The 23,362-nt window shown below is 39.7% G+C and overlaps 2 protein-coding genes and 1 long non-coding RNA gene across 5 annotated transcripts in view; 1 reads left to right on the forward strand and 2 right to left on the reverse strand.

Moving 5' to 3' along the window:
* The window catches only part of dlx1a (distal-less homeobox 1a), a 27,892-nt gene extending 16,961 nt beyond the window's left edge, over positions 1 to 10,931 (forward strand). For all 3 annotated transcript variants that reach the window (XM_027291258.1, XM_010741933.3, XM_027291257.1), the window contains 4 exons: positions 7,198 to 7,444; positions 8,456 to 9,048; positions 9,350 to 9,549; positions 9,837 to 10,931. In XM_027291258.1, the coding sequence (XP_027147059.1) occupies positions 8,739 to 9,048; positions 9,350 to 9,549; positions 9,837 to 10,088 (762 nt within the window). In that variant the 5' untranslated portion in view covers positions 7,198 to 7,444; positions 8,456 to 8,738 and the 3' untranslated portion in view covers positions 10,089 to 10,931. The remainder of the gene's footprint in view (positions 1 to 7,197; positions 7,445 to 8,455; positions 9,049 to 9,349; positions 9,550 to 9,836) is intronic.
* LOC113748233 (uncharacterized) lies at positions 4,531 to 15,447 on the reverse strand. Its single transcript, XR_003464194.1, has 3 exons — positions 15,148 to 15,447; positions 13,597 to 13,694; positions 4,531 to 4,782 (listed from the first exon to the last, which is right to left on the reverse strand). It is a non-coding gene; the product is annotated as an uncharacterized LOC113748233 (long non-coding RNA).
* A 422-nt stretch (positions 15,448 to 15,869) lies between these two features.
* dlx2a (distal-less homeobox 2a) lies at positions 15,870 to 18,269 on the reverse strand. The gene is made up of 3 exons (XM_010741934.3): positions 17,721 to 18,269; positions 17,173 to 17,357; positions 15,870 to 17,033 (listed from the first exon to the last, which is right to left on the reverse strand). Exons 1-3 carry the CDS (start codon positions 18,037 to 18,039, stop codon positions 16,707 to 16,709), a joined length of 831 nt encoding a protein of 276 aa, XP_010740236.1. The 5' UTR covers positions 18,040 to 18,269; the 3' UTR covers positions 15,870 to 16,706.
* Between the last annotated feature and the right edge of the window lie 5,093 nt (positions 18,270 to 23,362).

The raw sequence follows: 23,362 nt of genomic DNA on the forward strand, positions 1-23,362 counted from the left end.
TTAGATTTTTAGACTCTTTTCACTGGTCTGCAAAATGCTGTGATGCTATCAACAATGATGTCAGTGTGGCTATTTCTGCCCAATACACAAACACTTATTCACCGATCTGGTGCATGTATAAATAATTCACATAGGTCAGGCTTTGATCCTCTGATACAGCCTCTCGGATTGCCAGTAGTGGCAGGAAAACCAGTAGATTGAAAATGAGGAATGCATCAAGGGGTGTGCTGTTTGCTTGTACCATGGGCAGCTGGTTAGACACCCCCCTCCCTCGCTTTTCAATTCCAGCCAGACCCCAGGCTCGGGCTGCTAACTGGGGGCTGGAATATTGTGCACTGGGGATCAATGCGACCCTGAGTGAAATGTCAACTGTGGCCCTGCGATGTGTCAGGCTGTGAAGGAGTTGTAATGGCTATTGATCCACTGTGCGCTTAATGCAGAGCTGCCCCGCCACGACGCGAGCCAGCTGCAGCAGGAAGATATATGTATGAGATGAGCTAAAACCGAGAACATAGAAAAGAAAGAGCCCACAGTTTTGTCCCCCGCCTTACATCCCTCCCTCTCTGGCTGCAGATTGATCTTCCTCTTCCTGCTGATTCTAACTGGGGTCTGTCATTATCTTACTCTGTCATTAGGGGCTCCATTGACAGCCTTGGCCTGTCTGTGTCACTCTATTGAGACAGCAACACTTTTCCCATGCAGTGTTCCCTACATTTATTAAAATCTCTGACAGCCTTGTCTTAGCTTTCTCCATAGATGGCTGAGCTTCAGGCAGCGGTGCAGCGGTGTAATTGGAAGACGAGGCTCTCTGTCCCTGGCTTGTAATATCTGTGGGGTACAGCTGTAGGTCAGACTGGTTTATATCGGCTATAAAGAACAAAATCAGACCACCTCTGCCAGAGGGCCTGCGCCTGTGCTCGTATACAGTATAGACCCTACATTTACGCCTGTATCTGTGTGTGATCTGGAGTTTGAACGCTGTCAAACAGGGGAGGGCATGAAAATGACACTGCAAGAGGTGGGGCAGAAAAAGAGACGCTCATGTATTTTCTTTCTAAAATTGTTGGAACTATTTGCTTTGATGGCGTCCTATTAAAACCTCGTCATGTTAACAGAGAAATAACACCATAGCCATAAAATGACACATTAGAAGCAAAATTACTGCTGTAGTAAAATAATGTTTAAAGTCATATCAGATGATGTTGTAGCTTGATATGTATGAGAATAAATTAATAAAATATAAATCTGGGATAAGAAAAAGTTCAAAGAACCACCCTTACTCTCCAAAAAAGAAGCGCCTACAGCTAAAAGTAAACATACACAACTCTTCCTTGTCTAATAATTTTCATGCAGTCCCTTACCACTGTCATGACCAACATATAAACCCTATTTTTTATATATACCACTGCTAAAAACTGAAAGTAGTTTTTGTTCAAATATTACTACAAAAAAACACTGTTTAAGGAGCCACTGTGGTTCACTAGTGTCCAAATAATACTAATTATTATGCCAGATTTCAACGTGAAACAAAATTTAAAAAAAAAAACTGAAAGAAGCAATATGATCAGTTTTACTCTTATAGTCTTTACGTAACCTGAATTTATGATTATTGTTTTGTTGTATTCTCTGCTGCCCGGACTGTTACTGCAGAGACTTGACAACTTGAAAACATTTCTAGAGGCTGTCAGGAAGTGCACAGTGGGGAGCACTGCAGCGAGATTGTTGGTTTGTGTGTGAGTGCTACACAAAAGCACGAGTATAGGCTGCTGCTGGTAGTGGTAGTGGTGGTAGTAGTGGTGGTGGTGGTGGTGGTGGTGGGACCAAGCTGCTTGCTCCATGTTACAGGAGGCACAATCAGGTAGGACCAGGGGGGTCTCTGGCTGTCTTGGCCTCCGTAACACACGAGGCTTGCTAGATGAGTATCAGAGAGTTGTGGGGTGGTGGTGGTGGTGGTGGTGGTGGTGGTTGGAGTGAAACTGATGACATGGTGTGTGACAGAGACTCATCATTTGAGTGTGATACAAGTATTTGAGCTGCAAGGCTGTAATGTTGCTCGGCTTGTCTGGAAAGATTTATTCCAGATTGCGAGGGGGGCCTGAGGGGTCAGTGGCCGTTACATGTGGGAGGTTTAGCTTGGAAACAAAACCAAAAAAAAAAAAAAAAAACTTCTTTTTGTGTTTGGGAGGAGTCGTAGGCATAACGAAACAATATGTAAGCGCGAGTAGGTGGAGGGAGAAATGATTACTCCATGTATCTAACTATCATATCCAACTGCTGAACATTTTAATGATAGTTTTACCCCAGACACAAAGCACGGGGCTCTCTCACACAGCGAAGAGTTAATTTAGTCTTTGCTTTCATGCAGATGTTGGACAATTCCTAGAATACAATAAATTTCAGACTCCACACAACTTGAATTTACGGCCTCCTGACAAAAAGAAGCTTTTATTTTTAAGCGAGTGAGAAAGAAGAAGAAATGTTTAATCCAACACCCACTGTGAAAGGAAAAAGTAATGCATATCTCACTATCTCGCCTGTCTCCCAGCGAGATGAAATAGAAATTTTAATGCATTTCCGAGGATTTTTCTCTCTTTTTTTTCTTCCTCTGTCTGCCGAATGGAGAAGCTGATAGACACGGGGATGTCATATTTACAGTATGAACACCCATGGTTTAATGCACTCTACAATACTGCCATCTCCCAACTTCTCCTGAACAAAAACACGTTCTGCTCTTGAACATAAAGGAAAAAAAGGCAAAGAACGAAATTATTCCTCGAGCTTTCTATCAAGCTTCTGCATTCATGGCAAAGTCTAAAGGGCATGTCAGTCCTCCTGCCTCTGAGAGAGGTAATTATCCTTTTCCTGTCAGAGAACAACAAATGATAGCCAACTATGGGGGTGCATTTTCAGGAGCTGAAATTTGTCAGTTGGAAGGAGGAGGTTTAATTTTCTGGCAGCTGCATACCTACTTTTATCATGATTTCTTTCTTTTTTTTTTTTCAATGGTCATTTGTTGCATGTTTTTTTCTCTATTCACATGAGCTTGCACAGGGGTATAGTGCTGTTTTTTTTTTTTTACGCCTGTGAAGCTTCTGAGGGTGTATTTATGTGCCCTGCATTAACATACCTATTTATAGTCCTACACTTTCTTACAGTCATCTTCTTTTTTTTTTTTTTTCTGTTGTGACCATTTCACAGATTATATATTGTCCAAGTAATTTCCCTTTCAGCATCTGTGTTTTTTACCTTTCAGAGAAAGCAGTGAATGGAGGGAAAATTATCACAATTACTCATATAATTGAGCCGTCTTTGTAGCAAGTGCAGCTTCAGTAGCCCTTTTTTTCCATCAGCCAAAATGGTTTCATTATATGGGTTTTTCATATTCCCTGACACAGGGCTCTGGTGAGGGCCTGGCGCGTGGATGAGATGCAGGACGAACAGAGCGAATCATTAAGGTCACAGTAGGAATAATTATCCCAGCTATGGAAAGAGCATCAGCCTTTATTCTCCCCCAGCACAAATGCAATGTCCACGGCTTAGAACTTTGTTACAAATGGAGTTTCCACCTTCCACTTATACAAAGAAGAGAGCGGGAGAGCAAGACTTGTATCAACATGACAATTTTCCATCATTAAGACTAATGACAGGCACAGACTGTGGGGATCAAGGGGAGCACAAAAAAGAGAGGCGCATTCAGGTGTTGGCTGAGTGCTGACCTCCTTCCTGTCTTTGTTGGAGACTTAACTCTTAACAAAAACTAAAAAGGGGGTTTCAGACTAAAGGCGCAGTGGCAGCTGAACGTCAAGCAGCCCAGCTCTCCATGGGCAAATGACTTAATTGGTAAATTTGCATGTTTTCCATTTGCAGGGAAATGAATTCAATAAGAGCTACATGTAAAGATAATCAATCGTTGCTGTAGTGTTGGTGAAATAATTCCCACCACCATCTTATAGTTCTGTTGTATCGATTTTATTCCAGCGATCCAACGATCCAGCTCTCTCACATCACCACACAACTAAGAGTTTATTAAATTTCACTTATCCTTAAAATTGATTTTATGGTTACTTGACGATTTGATTCCCAGATCTTCACTTAACTGTTGGGATACTGTAACATGTAGCAAGTATGAAGCGTTGATGTGACACTAGTTTCTTTTACAGTTTAGCTGAATTAAGTAAAAGCCATATTTTTCCAAGTCCTTTCTCCCCCAGCCTTCACTCAGGTAATTGGTCATTTTGCAGCCAATTTCGGGCAGGTTGGATGCTTGCTGCCATGGCCTGACCCCTGCTGCTGCTGTAATGGGGACAGCGTTTTTACCAGTTCGATGGTGGCTTTTCCTACACAGCTTTCCCTGAGCAGAGAGCTGCTCTGAACACAGATGAGGGGGAAAATTAGTTGAAATATGACTTCTCAGCTCTGCAATGAGCAGCTTTAAGTCCTATTACGCATATGTTAATTACAGAGCCCCTCTTTTTATTCGCAGAAGAATTGTTATTAGTTCAAGAGATTTCATCTGGGGGGTCAGAGAATTTCCATTTATGATTTTGCTTCTGTATGTGATGAGGATCAAAATGTGAATTAATGATGGAGAGGAAAATGCAGGCTAAAAAACAATACAAATGCTTCACAGAAATAGTGAATTAAATGCCACATTAAGTCGATTTTTATTCCTTTTATCCTCCAAGTCCTCGACAGAGCAACAAGTCCAGTTTGGAGTCCCAGGAGAATTTGATCCGTACATCCCAAACCGATGTGATGAGCTTTCCTGGCAGTCATCAGTGCCTAAAAACAAACAAAACATGAGTATCCTGCACACAAATTCAAAAACAATCTGTGCATCGTTTCATTATTTAATTGCAAAAGAAAATATTGAAAAAATTGCAGCTGTCAGTAAAGGAAATTACTCCACCTTTAAATAAATTTCAAAAACACAATATGTGATCGAACTATAAACAGAAGAGCAAAATGTGAAAGTGACATGTGAAATGATGATGATAAATACAAAATGATTCATCAGTCAGTCAACTATTAAAGGAGAGACACACAAATGTTTTAAGACTCGAAGTCAGATGATCTGAATTTATTTTTTTATGAACAAAAATGACAGATTGGGCTCTTAAAAAATAAAAATTGATCATCATTCTGATTATAATTTATGAAACCACAGACCTCACATGCTTTTCACATTAAATTATCGTGACACAGTAAATTTGTTGGTTTTTTTGCCCGTCCAAAAACAAATTTCTAAATTTTCTGAAGACTTAACATAATTTCATTTTCTCCCTGTATCCATCCTGACCCCTGTGATAAAGCAATCAATTAACCAATGTGACAATCTTGTTTCTCATTTATTATAATTCTTTTTTTTGTTGTTGCTGTTGTTGTTGTTGTTTGCATATAACTCAGTAAACAAAATCAATCCACATTTTGATGCCACGTTGAACATGAAAATAGACATTGAATCGAGTTAATTGTAGTGCATCCAGTTTGTGTTCATTGACGCTGCAAATTACAGGATGGCAGCGAGCAGCAAAGCCAGAGAGGAAAGCAGAACAAAAGGCAATTTCACTTGTTTGATACACTGTCCTTTAAAATATATATATATAATAAAATAAATAAAACGTGGAATAAAAATCTGCATTATAGTGTGACATTTCTCCTGGAAGTCACTCATGAAATGTGCAAACTGTGTGCTGTGTTAATGTTTAAAAAACATCACAGAGTGTGAGAACAGTTAGATTTTAGTATATTAATGCATCATGCAGGTTTAATTCTTCTTTATCAGACATGATCAAACCTAAAGCTCACTTCAAATGCAAACATATGCATGTTGTAAAGCAGCATCTTGTCTCCTTTTTATAAGGAAGGAAGGGGAATAATAAAAAATAAATAAATAAATAAACTCACAGTTGCCTGCACCTCCATGACAATAATTAATCACTGCTCTCATGCAGAGTCTGCAGGGTGCACATGGAGCTGTGCCTTCACACAGCATGGACACACAGTTTACCAATGCACCGCGGTCGGGATAATATTTGGTAGCTGTGAAAATGTGGGTTGGCATGGCAGTTGAGGAGGGTTTTCTATCACCGGACTGAAATGAAGTCTGTGACATCTTGGCCCGTTTACCACCACCACCACCACCACCCTCCTCTCTCCTCTCTCCTCTCTCCTCTCTTTCCCTCTCTTTCTGTCTCTCCACCTCTGCACTAACCCTCAGGTGAAGAGCAGCAGGTGTTAAAACACCCTCAGCCACAGAGCTACTCACTCCTAATGAGCCCTGCCTCCGCGCTCCATCCATGCATGGAGGACTTTATTTTTAGTGTGGCTAGTTAGTTGCTCTGCTCTGCAGGAGGGGGGGGACAGAAAAAAAAAGGACCGCTGTGGCCTGCGTTGCCCTCCTGCCAGTGAGCGCAAGAGTCAAATTATAAATTAAAGTGGTAATATTATCACGCTCATCCTAATAGCTCGAGAAGAAATCCCCCTAATAAATAGTTAATCCTTTAGGTTGCAAGCAAATCAACACTTGTGCCAGTAGTAGAAGGTATCAATAAGTGTGATTTATGCAGAATATATTTCTGCACAAAAAGCCTATAATTATTATCGCCATTATTAGGAGTACACTCGTGGTATTATTTTACAATTTTCTGCAAATTCTGCCTCTATTCTCTTAATGGTTTTGCTCACAGCCGCGTGCCAGTTTGCAGATACTATAATCGTGGGAAAATAATGACAGTTATCAGTCGCACCCACCAAGTACCCATAAAAATCTGTCCTCTGTTCTGGAAGATGATAATTATTGGTTGTACTACCATTATCATTGTCGTTGTTGATAGAGGAAATCTTGAAGCATTTTTTTTTTTTTTCCCAAAGTAATTCCAGAGAAATCACTTCAAATTGGCCTCATTTCATTTCAGGGGGGGACAAGGGACCAGCTTTTTTTTTTTTCTCTTGTTATATCCTAATATTGCACAGAAAAATCTTTAAATTCAGAACATCCGCAGCCGCCTGGCACACTGTGTGGCACACGTGCCGTGATGTCAGCGCATGCATTTTTATTTTTTTTTATTTATTTATTTTGTGTGTGTGTGTGTGTGTGTGCGTGTGCAACTTGCTAGTTTCTGTTTTGAGTTCAATTATGTAATTACACTGATAATCACAGTGACGGAATTTAACCGCCTTTAATTTGTTATTCAGGTGGAGATGATGGAGGGACTGCAGGATGGAGCAGCCGGGTTGTGTTTCTGCTCTGCTGCACGGAGACCAGAACAAGAGCTGGAGCTGGAGCTGCTGCTGCTGCTGCAGGCTGCAAATGAATGCCCCAAAAATGAAGAGCTGCCTGGTGCTTTCTTCTTCCTCTTCTTCTTTCACCAAGTGCATCCTGCGGAGGCTCTCTGACCCCGGATGGCGCGGATTTATCTGCCTTTTTTCCCCATCACATAAAGTAAGTGGACACATTGTTTTCAGCTGTTTTTAAATATATAATATAAAATATCCTGGTTTTATTTACATCATATTGAAGCTGCAGCAGTGTGTGATCTTTTGATGTGTCAAGAAAGCTCAAGAAAAATGTCTCCAGTTTAGTCAGTCAGTTCAATTAAATCAAATGTCCACGGATAATTAGTCTTGTTAGGGCTGTGGGGGGCGGGCCTCACCCCCCTCCTCATCCTCACGTAGATTCATGCTAATCAAAGGTGCCAGTGTTTAAAACTGTGACCATTAATTGATTGCGATGGGAGGCTCGTGAAGTCATTTGAATGTGATGGAGAAATAAAAAATCCGAGCAAGAAAATTCGAAATTTAAGAATTTAAAATGAGCTTTTAGCTCCATTTTTAATTTAATAACACGGGGCTGGTAATTGTTTTTAAATGAGCTTCTTCTTTTTCTTTTCTTTTTTTTGTCCTCAGGTTTTTATAAAACATCATTAGGCCTTTACCTGAACCAACAAGTCTCATTTCACATCAAAGCAAAGCAAACTGGTTCACCGTCTCACCGCTGCCAGGTGTAACCGAGACCTCGAGCCACCGTAAAGTGTTAAATACATGACTAATTACAGAGCGAGGCCTACTTATGAAAATTAAACAGTAGTGTTATGCTAATAAGCCTACACCACCTTCCTCCAGATAGAGCAGCAGGAGCTTTAATAATAATAACAATAATAATTTCAAATAATATGAATCAAAGTGGACAGCAGCTTTAAGAGAGCAGCTTTAAGGAGGCTGGAAATATGATTTAATATTAATAAATATCCAGCAACCTGGATCTTTATATTATCACACAATGTGTGCCAGTGTTTTATTAAATATTTCACATTAAACTGGGTCAGAAATACCCAAATTATAAATATGTGGTGTCTAAATTTGATATGTCGTAAATAGGAATATTATTAATAGTGAGCCTTGACATGAAGAGGTGATAATATAAAGGTTTTGTGGTTTTCCTTGACTTTATCAGGTTCTTCGGACCCAGCCCCAGCGTCTCCAATCGGCTTCCCTCTTGGAGAGAGTGGACCAATCAGCGACAGTCTTCGATGAATATTCATGAGTCCGAGATTCAAACCTTTGAGCGAGTTTGTCTTGGTCCACAGCATCATACCTAGGACTTTTCACAGGCACAAACTACATTTTCTTATGAATGGAAAGAGAAAAAATCAGTTTGGCTTAAATTGGGACCCATCCTTCACTGAGATCATAGAAGGAAAACAACAAAAGCAAGACAAGGGGAACAGCGAGAAGAGATGACAATGACTACGATTCCAGAAAGTCTTAATAGCCCTGCCTCAGGAAAAGCCGTTTTCATGGAGTTTGGACCCCCGAGTCAACAAATGTCGCCTTCCTCCATGTCTCACGGACACTATCCCATGCACTGTTTACATTCTGCAGGTCATACCCAGCACGACAGCTACAGTCCAGCCACATCGTTCCCCAGATCTCTGGGTTACCCATACGTAAACTCCGTCGGCAGCCATTCCACCAGTCCATATCTCAGCACAGTACAGACGTACCAAAACAGCCCGGCACTCGCACAGACGCGGTTAGAGGACACAGGTAAGTGTTTTTGGATCTTTAATATCGACTTTCTGTGTTGGCACTAGGGTTTTTTTTCTGCTATATGCAATCCCCGCTGGATGGAAAAAGACGAGCCAGATGTTGGAATTAGGCTTGGTAATTATTTATTGCGTAACGCTATAAACAATGTATGCAATTAAGGGTAATTATACCTAAAGTACAGCCTGTAAAACTTGCGCTGGAGTATTCATAGCCGTGCAGCACTGTTGGCTACAACTACCTCCTCATTTTATTTTTATTTTTTTTTATTCATTCCTTCTTCTTTGCTCCATTTTTACAGCGCCAGAAACGGAGAAAAACACGGTGGTCGAAGGCGGAGAGGTGCGTTTCAACGGGAAAGGGAAGAAGATCAGAAAACCAAGGACTATCTATTCCAGTTTACAGCTTCAAGCTCTGAACAGGAGATTTCAACAGACTCAATATTTGGCGTTACCGGAGAGAGCAGAGCTGGCAGCGTCGCTGGGACTCACTCAGACACAGGCAAGACAAACACACGCTCTCTCTCACACACACACATAGCTTCACTCGTCGCACATTTTTTACACTTTTTTGTTATTTTAATTTATTAGTTTTTATTATTTTTATTATAAAATCAATGCATGGCACCAAATTAAGAATGTCTGAGTATTATATTGTTATTTAATGACATAAAAGTCACATTCATATTAATATTTATTGATTTTTTTATGCGTCTGGCTGCGTGCGTAAATTCTTTCCAAACTTTTTTTTTTTTTGTCTCATCCAAATGTTTTCCTCTGTCTCTCCAGGTGAAGATTTGGTTTCAGAATAAAAGATCTAAATTCAAGAAACTGATGAAGCAAGGCGGTGGCACTATTGACGCCAATGCTTTAGCCACTGGCCGCGGACTGTCGAGCGGTTCTCCCTCGGTGGCACCTGTCTGGAGCTCGCCGACCACCGTGAAGACTTCAGTGGGGACGACCGGATCTTACATTCCCAGCTACACCTCATGGTATCCAACCACACACCAAGAGTCTATGCAACAGTCACAGCTCATGTGAAGAGAGACCTCAGCTCACACACACACCTCCTTCTCCTTCTCACACACTCACTGCGACTCTGCTTCGAGTATCAGGACGTTTTGAAGGAGCCTGCAGCACTGATAATACACAACAACAACAACAACAACAACAACAACAACAACAACGACGACGAAGACAAGACATCCCGGAGTTTGCTGCCGCATGCCGCCAGCTGACACAGCGGCCTCCTCATACCGGATGACGGCACACAAGGGATTGAAAGACCGAGAAGGCACACAATGCGCCCAAGGGCAACAAAGTCCATGACAGTCAGCGGAAACCGTCGACAAATGGATCCTTTTATTGGCTGCTGTTTATCACTTTTGTGTCAGTTTCTAATTTTTTTTTAAAGTCATATTTGTGTGAGTTATTCTCGTTTATATATATATAAATATCTATATATATAAAAACACGTGTTTGTTTACACCACATGTCGGGACCCAAGTTGTTGATGATGATGATGACCCAAAAATTAACAGTTAAAAAGGTGGATTAACCAAATATTATTATTAATAATTAACAAATCCCACTGATAGATAACCATCAGGCCATTATGCTTCATGCATAATGTGCAAAAGCCTCAACCTGCTACTATGTTGTTTCTATGTGTTTGTTATTTAAGTTATTTTTCTGTTGTTGAGGTCAGTCTGTGTTCTGTTTTTTTTTCTTCTGTTTTTTTTGAAACAACAACACTGTGTTGTTTAATGCTGCACTAACGCAAGCAAAGCTTTTTTCTATGCCGTGCCCCGATGTTATGTGAAAAAATGTAAAAGGCCTGACAGTTTGCTGCTTTTGGAAAACAAACAAACAAAACAACAAAAAAGAATAATAATAATATGATCCTGATGAAGATGAGCAGCTCATTTGTCACTGTATTTTGTACATAATTTTCAGACTTGTTTTTGTGCTGTACTGGATACGCTGTGAAACAGGGTTTTAGGCTTTTCTGTGTTCGTCGAGATGTGTTTAGTCAACATAGAAAATATTTAGTTTTGTATTGATCACTTTAATTTATTGATCTGTTTTCTGAAGGTTATGTACATAATGTGCAAAGTTTCAAAAGCAGTAAAATAATGATTTAAATTATGTCAAGAAAAAAAAAAGAAAAGAAGAATAAGGTGTCTGATTCAACCTCTACACACTAACACCACCTCCTCCACCACCACCACCACCACCACCCTCCCCTCCACGTACAAAAGAAAGGCTTCAGCATGGTGCACGTTTAATGGGAGCTGACACAAAGCAGTATCATGTTGGCTATTGTAGCAGACACCATGTGAGCTGCAAAAGGCTCGTCGTTTAGATTTATGATCGTGTCTACATGGGCTTGTGCTGCTGCTCACTGGTTGCAGATGTTGTCAAACCTTCTAAAATCTCTATGAAAATATCTGCATGTGACACATGCTGAATGTTAAATAAGTGTGCAGAAGCCACCAACCTTTTGTTCGCCCTATAAGCTACATCACTTATAGGATTTGTGATTTAAGCGCAGCGGTGATGATGCAGGCAGCAGGAGAAAAGGCGCTGGATTCATTCAACAACAAAAAAAAAACGTCGCTTATTTTTCTTTCTTTCAGCTTTTCTTCAAAGATAATCTTCCTCCTCTACTTGTCTTCTAAACCATGAATGGGATAGATCAATTGTGCGCGTGTGTTAAGTGAATAATTGCTTGCGAGAGGCAGGTGCTGCAAAAAAAAAAAAAAAAAAGTGGATGAGCAAAACGCGACACAAGGCGGATTATTAGAGATCAGTGAAAGTGAAAAGTTCAAAGGCCCTCTTGTTCGAGCTTCACACTTTATCCATTCACTCCAGTTACGCAATCAGCCGTGAGCCTTTTTAAGGACTTTTTTTATGTAGCGTAAAAAATGTGTTAAAATGTTAGTAGTTTGGTCAGATGTGAGTTTGATACAAGAAACTAAATGACACAGGTGAGATTACCTGTCCATTCAAACACATAAGGACTGGTTATAAATAGTAAAATAATAACAAAATAAAAAAAAACTAATTCATTTAATGTTAATATTTGTATGTGCAAGGACATGAAAAAAGGGATTTTTAAAAAAATATTTCTAATATGATTTGTAAATGCGACCTCCAGCTTTAGCATCGCCACAAATATATAAATATCTAATAAATATACAAACGTTTTGCACTTTTAATGTTTGATGACTTGATGCAATTTGTGCGGTCTGCACAGCATCTCCCTAAGAGGCCAACATGAGTCCAGAGAGGTATAAATCACACCATAAACAGACCGTTTAATGTCTAATATCTTCTCCAATATCCACTGTTTAATGGGCAATTTATTTATTAGCAGGAGGAGTATTAATAGTAATAGTAGTAGGTATGAAAGCTGTTTTGTTTTTATACAGCAGCAGCATCACACCTATCTAATCATCTTCAGAGAGACTAAACATAAATCATGTCTGTCCTAGTTTTTCTATATTATGTGCTCCTTGTGTAACTGCTTCAGGCCCGTCTCTATTGTTGCTTATAGCATATACATATAAAATTCAGACCTCATATGAAGTCCTTTGTGAGCAATAAGTAGAACAGCCTATGTATATTTCAATACCATTAAGAAATAATATGAATTGTGCTGCTGCTGCTGCTGCTGCTGCTGCTGCTGTAGCGAACATAAATCTGCCTACCTAGCCCTAGAAAGGCGCAGCTGCACATCCAAGAGGGTCAGTGTTATTTCGCTGTATTCTCCCCTTGATTATACAAGCTGAGCCCATCAAACCCAGCATAATTACAGTAATTTCGCCCTTATTTATTCTAATGCAGTTTCCTATCTCTGAGGTAATTATGAGCATTTTTTTTCTCCTCTTTTCGCAAGGAGGATCTTTCTGCTTTGACAAAAGAGATAGTGCTCTGAAAGAAATTTTCTGCTGCAATAGAAAAAGAAAAAAGAGAAAGAAAAAAAAAAGAAAGAAGCGAAATAGGTGAGCTGCCATTTCAGTCAATGTTCCCTTTAGACTTAAGCCTATGTATAAGGCTGGCAAATTGCTTGCAGGTGTACATTACGGAGTTGTCAATGCGAAGAGGCTTCAAAATTAGCAAAGCACAATGTAAGAGTAATGAGAGCAGAGACTGAAATACAGGAACAACTTGTGTGTCTCCCCTTCTTTACGTTTCCTCTCGGTGTGAGCAGCTTTCTGAGCTATAGGACTTTCCCTACAAAAGCAGCTCTTTTTTGGTTGCACACTGCAGACTTTTCTTTTAAGTTACAGGATATTTAAAAAAAAAAGAACAAGTTTTTTCACTCTCTTTGAAATAGTTTTATATCATCAAAGAATCAGCAACATTCACCGATTTGATTGAGAATTTAAAAAAATAAAAAAATAAATGCTGCATGAAGGTTGGGGATAAATGATGCTTCTAAAAGGGGAGAAGAACCAAGCACGTTTCCTTCTTTTTAATGATCTCAAAAATGCATTCAGTCGTCACGATACATTCAATGAATATTGAAGAAATAAACACGCACCTTTCAGCTTGAAAAGGAAAAAAGAGACAAGCTCCCTCTCAGGATTTTGCAGGCTGAGGATAAGTAGCAGAAGCAGCAGCAGCAGCAGCAGCATCATCCTGCAGCACAGACACAAGATGAGCGCTTAAATCCCCACAAAATGTGTCCCATGTGTTGGTCTAAGCTATAGCAGCAGAGTTCAGAATATGACTGAAAAATGTCTGCTTTATTTCCCCCTCTTTATAGCTGATGGGGAAAAAAATGTAGATTATTAGCATAAATGTTTACTCCTCATTACGCTGATGACATTGTGCACTCGAGATCTTGGTAATCTTTGGGGGAAATTATGAGTAATTTTTTAAAATTTAAAGCAGCAGTTACCATGTAATTCAGGCTAATTCTGCGTAGGCTCCACACGGATATAATTATCTTTGAGTCAAGATGTTAGGCTAAAAACTATGCATTGATATTCCCATTTACTATGTACATAGGACTTTGACAATGTTGATGCTTGAAATAGCGGGAAATTGTCTTGTGTAAAAAATAACACCCCATATTAGGACATCTAAAATTGCGAAGAATTATATAGTAATTGCAGGCTTTCAGATTTGAAAGCCAGAATGCTCAAACCAGAGCAAATGTGGATGAAATTACATATCAGGGTATAAATTAGGTATAAATTAGGATAAGGGGTATGGCATTTACAAGTTGCCTGGAGAAATGCAAAAGCACAAAACAACAGTAACAACAGTATTTTTTTTTTTTTTTTTAAATGATGAAATATTCCACAAATCTGTCCTGGTGACTTCACAACTATGGGGTTACACATGAATGAAGCAGTTAGGAAAACACCAGCTAATATTGTGTTATTTATTTTTGCAGGCCTGCCACGTTGCATGCACTCTCTGTTGCAATAACAGCAGGCAAATCTGCAAAGGTCTCCACACCTGCAAGAGGGTGCACATACATATATATATATATATATATAGGGGTAATAAATGTGCACGGCACAGATGTGCTGCATGCATGCATGCATGGGATCTGATCCTGTCATCTCCAGGAGGAGGCTCCATCATGGAGATATAGCAACCGCTGACAAACTGCAGTCCTAATTATGTACAAGGAAACGATCCCACTTTATGGCCCGTGGTGGTTTGAAGGGAAGCGTGTGGGATAGACAGTGACGATTATGAATGAAGTGACTGGTATTAATAATTAGCCCTGCTCTCCACTCATTTGGAGTTAAAATATCCTAAATTAAACTACAATAAAATAAGGTTTTCCTAGCATTTATTTATTTATTTTTGTTTTTGGACGTGTGCCCGTGTTTTCCATGCAGCCTGCAGCCTGTGCATTAGCCGCAAACATAATGTAGGTCAACGTGCTCGTCTTCAGAGATCACAGACTTTTTACTTGTGAGACGTGAGAAATGTTTCCATGATGTTGGAGCTCCGGGCTATTTTGGACCGAGTTCCTCTCTTTTTTCTCTTGTTAGGCTGAGTTCATAAAACGTCTGGAAAGCAGCTCTCTGACTCCACAGAGTCTGAGGAGCCTGTGCTCATTCATACCCACCCTCATCTTCCCCTCTTCGCCTGCCAAGGCGTGTTGTTGTGTTGCCTCCCCCCATCCGCTTGGCTGAGCCTGCGCCCCCGGGCCTCTGCCTGCTGCCTGCCGGTTCAGGCTAATCATCTCAAATAATTTTAACCCGAGACAGCTGAGGAATTATCTTATGCTTGTACCCACTTGTGATGGCACACTAATGACTAAAAAAGCATAACATTATTTGAGAAATACCCTTTTTAATCAGTGTAACTAAAAAAAAGTTAAAGGCCGTGATTAGCATAGAAGCTAACGTTAGCTCCCGGTTGCTAGGCAACGCAACTAGACGTTAGCATATGAAGCTAAGCTAATTAATTTTTTTTTGTTTTGCGTTTTATCCGGTTAAATTCAACCAATAAATAAATAAATAAATACAGATAACTATAGTTTGAATAAATCACTGTAACATATTTGTATCAGCAATTCATTATAAAAGACTGTTAACAGGTTAAATTTGTAATATTAAGTGTTATTATATATGTTAACGTCTTTTTGAAATGAGCTGTTTGACACCAGCACTCAAATACAAAATTAAATAAATAAATAAATAAATAAGGGCATCTATGCCCATTGTTAGGCCCTTTGCAAAACCAATAACAACAACACACACTCTCGTCAGTCATAAATAAATAAAGAAAAAATAGAAATACATGTGCACAGAAAACATTTTTATTAAGAAAAAATAGAAATACATGTGCACAGAAAACATTTTTATTTAAATAACGTCTGGCCATATATGAAACACTGCTAAAATAAATAAGACAAAAAAAAAATACAATTAAGGGTGATACAAGGAGGCCTAAATCATCAGAGGGTAGGACAATCAGTAGCTTACGGTGGTTAATTAATGGATTTTTGCACCAATAGCATTAAAAAAAAAAGAGTCAAAGCGACATGGGCTATTTAAAAAAAGATGTGATAAAATATTTACAAACGTGGATTCAGACACTTACCCCCCAAGTTTTATTTAAATCAACTAATGACATGAGGAATGGATAAAGGTAAGCTGTTTTTTTTTTTTTGTTTTTTGTTTTTTTCAGAGCACAACAAAATGAGGTCATATTGAAAAAGGCACGATACAGTTAGACTTGTGCTACATTTGTGACAGGTTTGTCCTGCTGATGAATGTTTTTTTTTTTATTATTATTATTTTGCAGGAATGGCAAAAAAAGTGACGTCCGCGTAAAAGTAAGGCTTACGCCCAGGCTGATTGCTTTGGGTAATAGTGGTTTCATTCATCCCTCGACATAAACAAAATAAATAAATACAAAAATAACTGTAGAAATCTGTGTCTACCATTTGCCAGCGCAAAAACTGGCATGGTCCGTGAACCTGTCTGCGCTCCATTAACTTCTTCCTAGATGCTTGCGCGTAAAAGTTCGCATGGCGCGCACACACACACACACACACGAGGTCTGTAAAATGAAGGTATTGGCATTTTTTTTCTCTTTCTTTTCGTTTCACCAGTATTGTCCGATTTAAACCCGATGTTTTTGTTTTGTTGTTGTCGTTGCTGTTGTTGTTTTTCTCTTTCAGAATATCGTCCCAGCGCTTATGGCGGAGTTGTGGTGGTGCTGGACCAGAGGCTGCAGATGCGTCGTAGAGTTCGTGGTTGAGTACCAGGAGTAGTTTGCCAAAAACGATGAAGGCGCAGTCGTGTTGGGAGGGCTGCTGCTCTGAGGTAAACTAGGGTTGACACTGTTCATTCTTTGAGTCTGTGGTGGAAAGTCCCAGGCAGTAGTTGGCGGAGACGTGCAGGGGGGAGATTCACTGGAAGCAACATGTTGCTCTGGGGGGATTTCACCACTTTTCCACAACTTCTTGAACTTGGAGCGGCGGTTTTGGAACCAGATTTTGACCTGAGAAATAAACAGATACAAGCAGAAAATTGATTAGCCAGTATTTTCCGACTCAAATACCTCCCATTTGACAGGTTTAATATTTTACATAAAGTAGATATTTTGACAGCGGATGAACACATGTCTTAGATGCACCCACCTGTGTTTGCGTAAGGCCCAGCGAGGCTGCCAACTCTGCCCGTTCTGGCAGAGCCAAATACTGCGTCTTTTGAAACCTCCGTTGAAGTGCAGCCAGTTGGAAGCTGGAATAAATGGTTCGAGGTTTCCTGACCTTCTTTGGTTTTCCATTAACCATCCGAATTTCTGGCTCGCTCTCTTCTTTCTCTGAAGGAACATTCAAAATGCAACATTGACATTACGCACGAGAGCTATTGCAATTGTTTTAGTGTGCAACTATTACGCATTTTTGCACAGGCGTCAGTTCATTATATCAGATTAGATTACATCAGATTTAATATTAAAATTCCAATTAAAAAGAAAAGAGTTCTGTATATTAACAAATTAATTAGTCATTCGCTATCAATGTTTTGTGCGCAGCTGTGAGTGCAACCATTTTTTAATACATAACAACTGCATAAACAGTGTATTACGCATGATTCAACTTGTCCTTGTTAATGCCCTAAGGTTTGGAGTTTGGCCCAAAACAAAACATGACATTAATCTAAATGTATTAAGTCTATTATTTACCTGTATCGGCTGGAGTAGGAGAGGAGTTGGAGCCATAGGAGCTGTATGCACCATAAGATGAGTTGAAACCAAGGTCGTATGTCTTTGCGTTGTATGGCACAGCGGTCGTGGCGCTGCCGTGGTACTGGTAAGAGCCGAGTTGGCCAAATGGAGACCCCGCACAGTGGCCAGGCTGTTGGCCGTTGTAATAGCTGCTGTCCGTCGCCGTGGACACAGGTAGAGTCGGAGACTCTTGCGATTTGTGCAAGCTGTGATAGCTGCTTGAGGTAATCTGGTTCGAATGCATATCAGTATTTAAGTTCTCAAAAACCCCAGTCATCTTCCGAGTTGGAGCGGAGCAATCTTGTAACCTTATGCGCAAAAATGGCAAAAACACGACAGAAATCTTGGACTGATGACACCTTTTCCTGAATCGAAACGCATCCCCGTGTAAAAAAAACTGTGGCAAGAAAGAAAAAAAATCAGCGGAAGGTGTGTCCGTCTCACAGTGGCCTGTGATTATCTGCTACGGTCGGTGGTGGGAGCGCATTTATGAGAGAGTGAGAGGGAGAGCTACTGTGTCTGAGGCAACCAATGAGTAAGGGCTGCACGACTGACTACTCCCCACCGCGTCCACCCTCCATTATTTGTTCAGGTCTGTCTGTCCCGGTTTGTCTGCACAGTTTTTTTTTTTTCCATCAAAACATCTCAGAAGAATCAGAGAAAAAAAAAGTACCGTGACCAAACACGAAGCAGGCCCAAACAGTCCTGCTCTCGATCCTATAACACAGATTAAGTATTTAATCTAATTGCGAACATATATTTAGAGCATATAATGTGACTTTAACATGTGGAAAACATGCATCCTACTGCACGTCAGACAGAAAAGCACCATTAAATTGGCGGTTAGGCCTCTTTATTTGAATTTTACGCTTGTCAAACAGCAGATTTGTATCCGTTTTTCAGCATATTGTGCTCGTTTTGGCGGATTAACTGCCTATTTTCCATTATATTTTGTGTAGTAACACTGTAGTGTCACAACCAAGCAGATAAAGGAGAGACACGGGGCGGGGGTCAAAGGAGGATTTAAAGGTGTTGATGCAAAAATCAAACATGAATCAAACTGAAGGTGGCTGACTACATGGAATAGCTACAGCGCCCCCAGGTGTTTATCATCGGACTTAGTCTCCTTTTGTCTGCACTGGGGACAGACACATGAACTGCCTTATAAACAAACAACCTTCACAACTGTGTTCACATGTTCACATAACTATTTTTCACCACTACAACTACACATAAGTCCATATAGTGTTGTTTTTTTTCCATGTTGTGCAGTGTTTAGTTCTCCTGGAGGTGTAGAAGAGTTGTTTGGACTCTGTTCATCGCCACAAGATGGCAGCATAGTTCCTTTTATTAGCACAACCGGAAAAGTAATGCTACTTTAGGTATAATTTATTTTTTTTAGATCCCCATTTAACTAAGCTAAATTTCATGTGTGTACAGGGCGTGAGAAATTAACATCTATCTATCTATCTATCTATCTATCTATCTATCTATCTATCTATCTATCTATCTATCTATCTATCTATCTATCTATCTATCTATCTATCTATCTACACCTAGGCAATTTAGACTCACCAGTTAACCTATTAACTGCATATCTTTGGGCTTGGTATACTGTCCCCAATATTACTAAATAACAGCCATTATAAATAGAAAATAGAAACAGAAATAACACACTACAGCCTCACAAATGGTACACTGTAACTTCCACACAACTGTAGGGTATTTGGTGCATGGCTGTTTCACTGGAGTACATTATATTATATACCAGGTTTGTTGATGGGTGGCACGGTGGTCCAAACAAATTACTCTTAACAGCGCCACAGGCACTTAACAGGTTAATTGGTGACTCTACATTGCCCATGAATGTTTGCAAATTGTTATTGTTATCTTATTCTTAATCTTATTATACTAGTGTGAGACTGAAATAACGACTTTTTCGTTTAACTGTTTTCTTTGCAATGAAGGTCACATAGCAGTCTGCAGAGTGAAAGACAGACAACAAGTCCCACTTGAGCAAAGTATTTATCAGAATCTTCGACCTTCTTCTCACACTCTAGCTTACAGGACACAGGCCAGTTCAGACGTCATGTGCTAGTTGTCGTTATCACACAAATAGTTGTCTGGGGCATCTTGCTCGTCTAACGATACCACAAGCAAGACAAACATGAGGATATGACGACTGTGGTGGTTATGATGACTACAAGAGAGAAAAACAGTTTACACAGCAAGTACAAAGTTAACAAAGTAAATACAATTCTACATGCACACATATGTGATTTCCCATCACAGCTGTTTGTTTGTGCTCTGTGATGAACTGGCGACTAGTCCAGGATGTACCATAATTCTGTTGGGATAGGCTCCCAGCCCCTCACGACCTTGATGAGGATAAGCAGTTTAGTTGATAAAGGTTCCACCCCTTATACATACTCTGATGGACTTGCCATGCCTACTGGAAAGTTCACACCCCTTTTTAAGTAGCAGCATTTCTTAAATATGTCAGAAGTTGATGGTTTGTTGAGGGATGTGGACATACAAGCAAACCCCCCTGACTGATTTAAACTTGAAATCCTGCTTTAAACTGGGTACTCCCAAGTTGGGAGACTTCCAAAAAATCAAAAGTAAGCAGAGACGGAGATATCCTGACATTCAGTCCCTAAAATGCCAAATTCCCACAATGCAACTCAATCCTGTGTTTGACTCTCCCTTCCTGGTAAACGCCCACATCTTTCAAACTCAGTGCACCCAGTTTGTGGTTCTGTCATACATTTGGGTTATGGGTTAAGGTTGTTGTCATTTTCTCAGACTTAAGAAAGCTCCTCCAGAGCCACAGATTACATCATTGGTTCCCACAGATTAGTCCCCCTATGTTATGGATAAATTAATGTTTATGAGTAAAACTGGTGGAATGCCCCTTTTAATATATTTAGTCTGGGGAAGCCTCATGCAGTTGTTGCTCTATTTTGGTGAGTAATTATTCATTTTGACCCATTTCATTGAGCACATTGTCATTTCCCTTTATTCTGTTCATTTGTTAGTGAGGGCATGGAGAGTTTTCTCTGCTCTGCAGCAGGAGCCCTACATCCAGTCCAGGGAGGCTTCTATCTGTCCATTGTTCTTTCAGTCCTCTCCCAACATGGGCCAATGGGGCTGTATGTCACTGCTCATTAGTGAAACACAGTCTCTGTATTCAGCTGCCCAGCATTAGAGCCAGAATTAGCAAATACTCTCCAATCAGAGTCACGTAGCTTTTGAAAAAGATCGTTTCTCTAATTGTTATTCTCATAGCTAAAAATGGAAGTCATGCGAGCAATTATCTTCTCTGTGCAGGATTCTTTGGTTGACAAGACTGTCTGAAGGCCAGTGAAGTTTTAAAGTATGAAAGTATGTTTTATTACACTACATTACACAACACAAAAATTAATTTTCAGTTTTCTAACTTTTCATTTTCTTCTAAATATTTGCACAGGTGAACTTTCTTTGACTCCCTGCAAAAGTATCCTTTCCCCAAGAGTTGAGTAACTGTCATCCCGTATCTTTTCTGATGGAAGTTCAGACATGCTCCAGCGAAAAATATTCAGATATTTCACAAGGAAAACATCTTTAAAGTCAGATTTTTAGATAGAGAACAGGGAGGATTTCACAACATAGTTCCACCATCAGAGTTTGGGAAGTGCCAAAACATTCAGTGCTAGTTATATAATCTTTGTCATACTTTTTCTTTTAGACTATCATGAAATATATGGTTGTTATTGCTATTCAACGTCTTGATGTTCATACCCAGTTGGTTGATTATAATTTGGGTGTTTTCTCCTCTGCTGCAGAGCAGCTGGTTCAGTGGATCGTCCCAGTGTTTAATGACATGAAAATTATGCCAAATGACAGGACGCAAATGTAAGCGGGTTTGATGACGTAATCCAAATTCACACATTTATAGGAGCTTCTCCTAACTTGGTATTCAGCTTTACATTCAGTATGTATTCAGCAGATTTTCTTCCCGTTCATATTGTCTCATCTTTGTTTACTCCTGGTGTAAAATAGGTCAAGCCTACACTGCGTATCATGAAAGCATGTCTCCTTGTCTTTTGCTATCAATAATTTAGTTATTTAACAATTATTGAACTGGTCATCCATTATTTACAAGTGTCAGATGAAACAGAGGACATCTTATACATGTGCAGAACTTTGTTGTAGGAAACAGTTGTGTGTAAATTATGATTTAACTAGGGGGTTTGTCTTTTTGTGTTACTAATTACAGATGGGCACCAGGTGTTTTAAGTAGATCATGCAAGGTTAGTTCTAGATTTTTAGATGAAGGGAACACATGTTTCTTACTGCATGACCAAACAAGACAAGAAATGTAAGTAACAGTATTTATTCAACGATTCAATAAAGGAAAGCATCTCAAACTCTGATTCTTGTTTGAATGGAAAACGTGCCAAAAACACTGCATCACCTGGAATGAAATGAAGGCGAAGAAATGAAGAAACTTTTGTGACCATCATTTCCAGTAAGTGCACAATTAGCACACTACGCTATGAAGTACATAGTGTACACTTTATACTATATAGAAGTGTACTAATGGAAGTATCTGAACTGAACTGTTAAACTGAGCCCCTAGCTCAGGCTTTAGGTACCAGTACCTTTTTACAGGACTCTGTTTGGTCCAAACACAAACGCATTGCTTGAAGCCAGCAAGGATGGATTCCAGCTGTCAATGTAGACTGTCTACATGCTATGAAATTAGTTTATGCCTCTAAATGAGTATACAGTTACTAGTTCCTTGTGTGTTTTCATAGCGGAGGAGTAGTAGTTATATTTTAAATGTGAGTCACATCATCATAAAACAAGTTTAAGTCTTCAACCAGGGTTTGGAGGTGATTTACCATGAATGCATAATGACTTTCTGGACGCTCTTATATTGTAAGAGTATGAACAGCACACAACGTATTGGATCCAAAGTTTGCAAACAAGCATAAAAAGGAGCATCTGATAGCCAACTTGTATTGGAGACATTCTTGCCATATACACTACGTAGTACAGTCCATGCAATTATAATGTAGTCGGTTCAATCAACATTCGATTATACCCTATACATAATTTCAGCCTCTTTGTTCCCGTTTGAAACGTTGCGAAGAGGCTGTGAAGAGCTCTCATATAATGGCAACACCGGCTGATATTGACATTTTGTCTTGAGGAATCAAAGTGCACAAAACAGGAAGTCATTATGAAAGATAACAACCCTGACATTTTGAGGGGTTATTGATCATGAGCATCTGTTATCTTGTTTTTGTGAGTGTGTGTGTGTGTGTGTGTGTGTGTGTGTTGCAGAAGCTCAAAAGGCAAACAAAAGCTGAGATCTTTAATGACACACCATTCGCACACTATGGGTTGAAGTTACAGACAGAAGACAGAACTCAATGGAGAAGTAGCAGGAGTAGCACACCGCCGTCTGTTTACAATGACAATGGCACTGCCCATTACAGTGCAATCGGTAATACAGGAGCGCAGCCAGCAAGGACAACTCCTCCCACCTAGAATGGATGTTACACTGAAAGTTAACTTATTTATATAAAAGTAAATAAAATGGAATAAACGTT

Source organism: Larimichthys crocea, chromosome XVIII, assembly GCF_000972845.2.
Source record: "Larimichthys crocea isolate SSNF chromosome XVIII, L_crocea_2.0, whole genome shotgun sequence".
NCBI classification, from domain to species: domain Eukaryota; kingdom Metazoa; phylum Chordata; class Actinopteri; family Sciaenidae; genus Larimichthys; species Larimichthys crocea.

Bases quoted from the DNA above. Each gene is read 5' to 3' on its own strand.
- dlx2a (XM_010741934.3), bottom strand. From the start codon at position 18,039: ATGACTGGGGTTTTTGAGAACTTAAATACTGATATGCATTCGAACCAG. The intron at 17,358-17,720 runs GTAAATAATAGA...ATGTTCCTTCAG, and splicing joins TCCTACTCCAGCCGATACAG to AGAAAGAAGAGAGCGAGCCA. The intron at 17,034-17,172 runs GTGGGTGCATCT...TTTATTTCTCAG, and splicing joins TGGGCCTTACGCAAACACAG to GTCAAAATCTGGTTCCAAAA.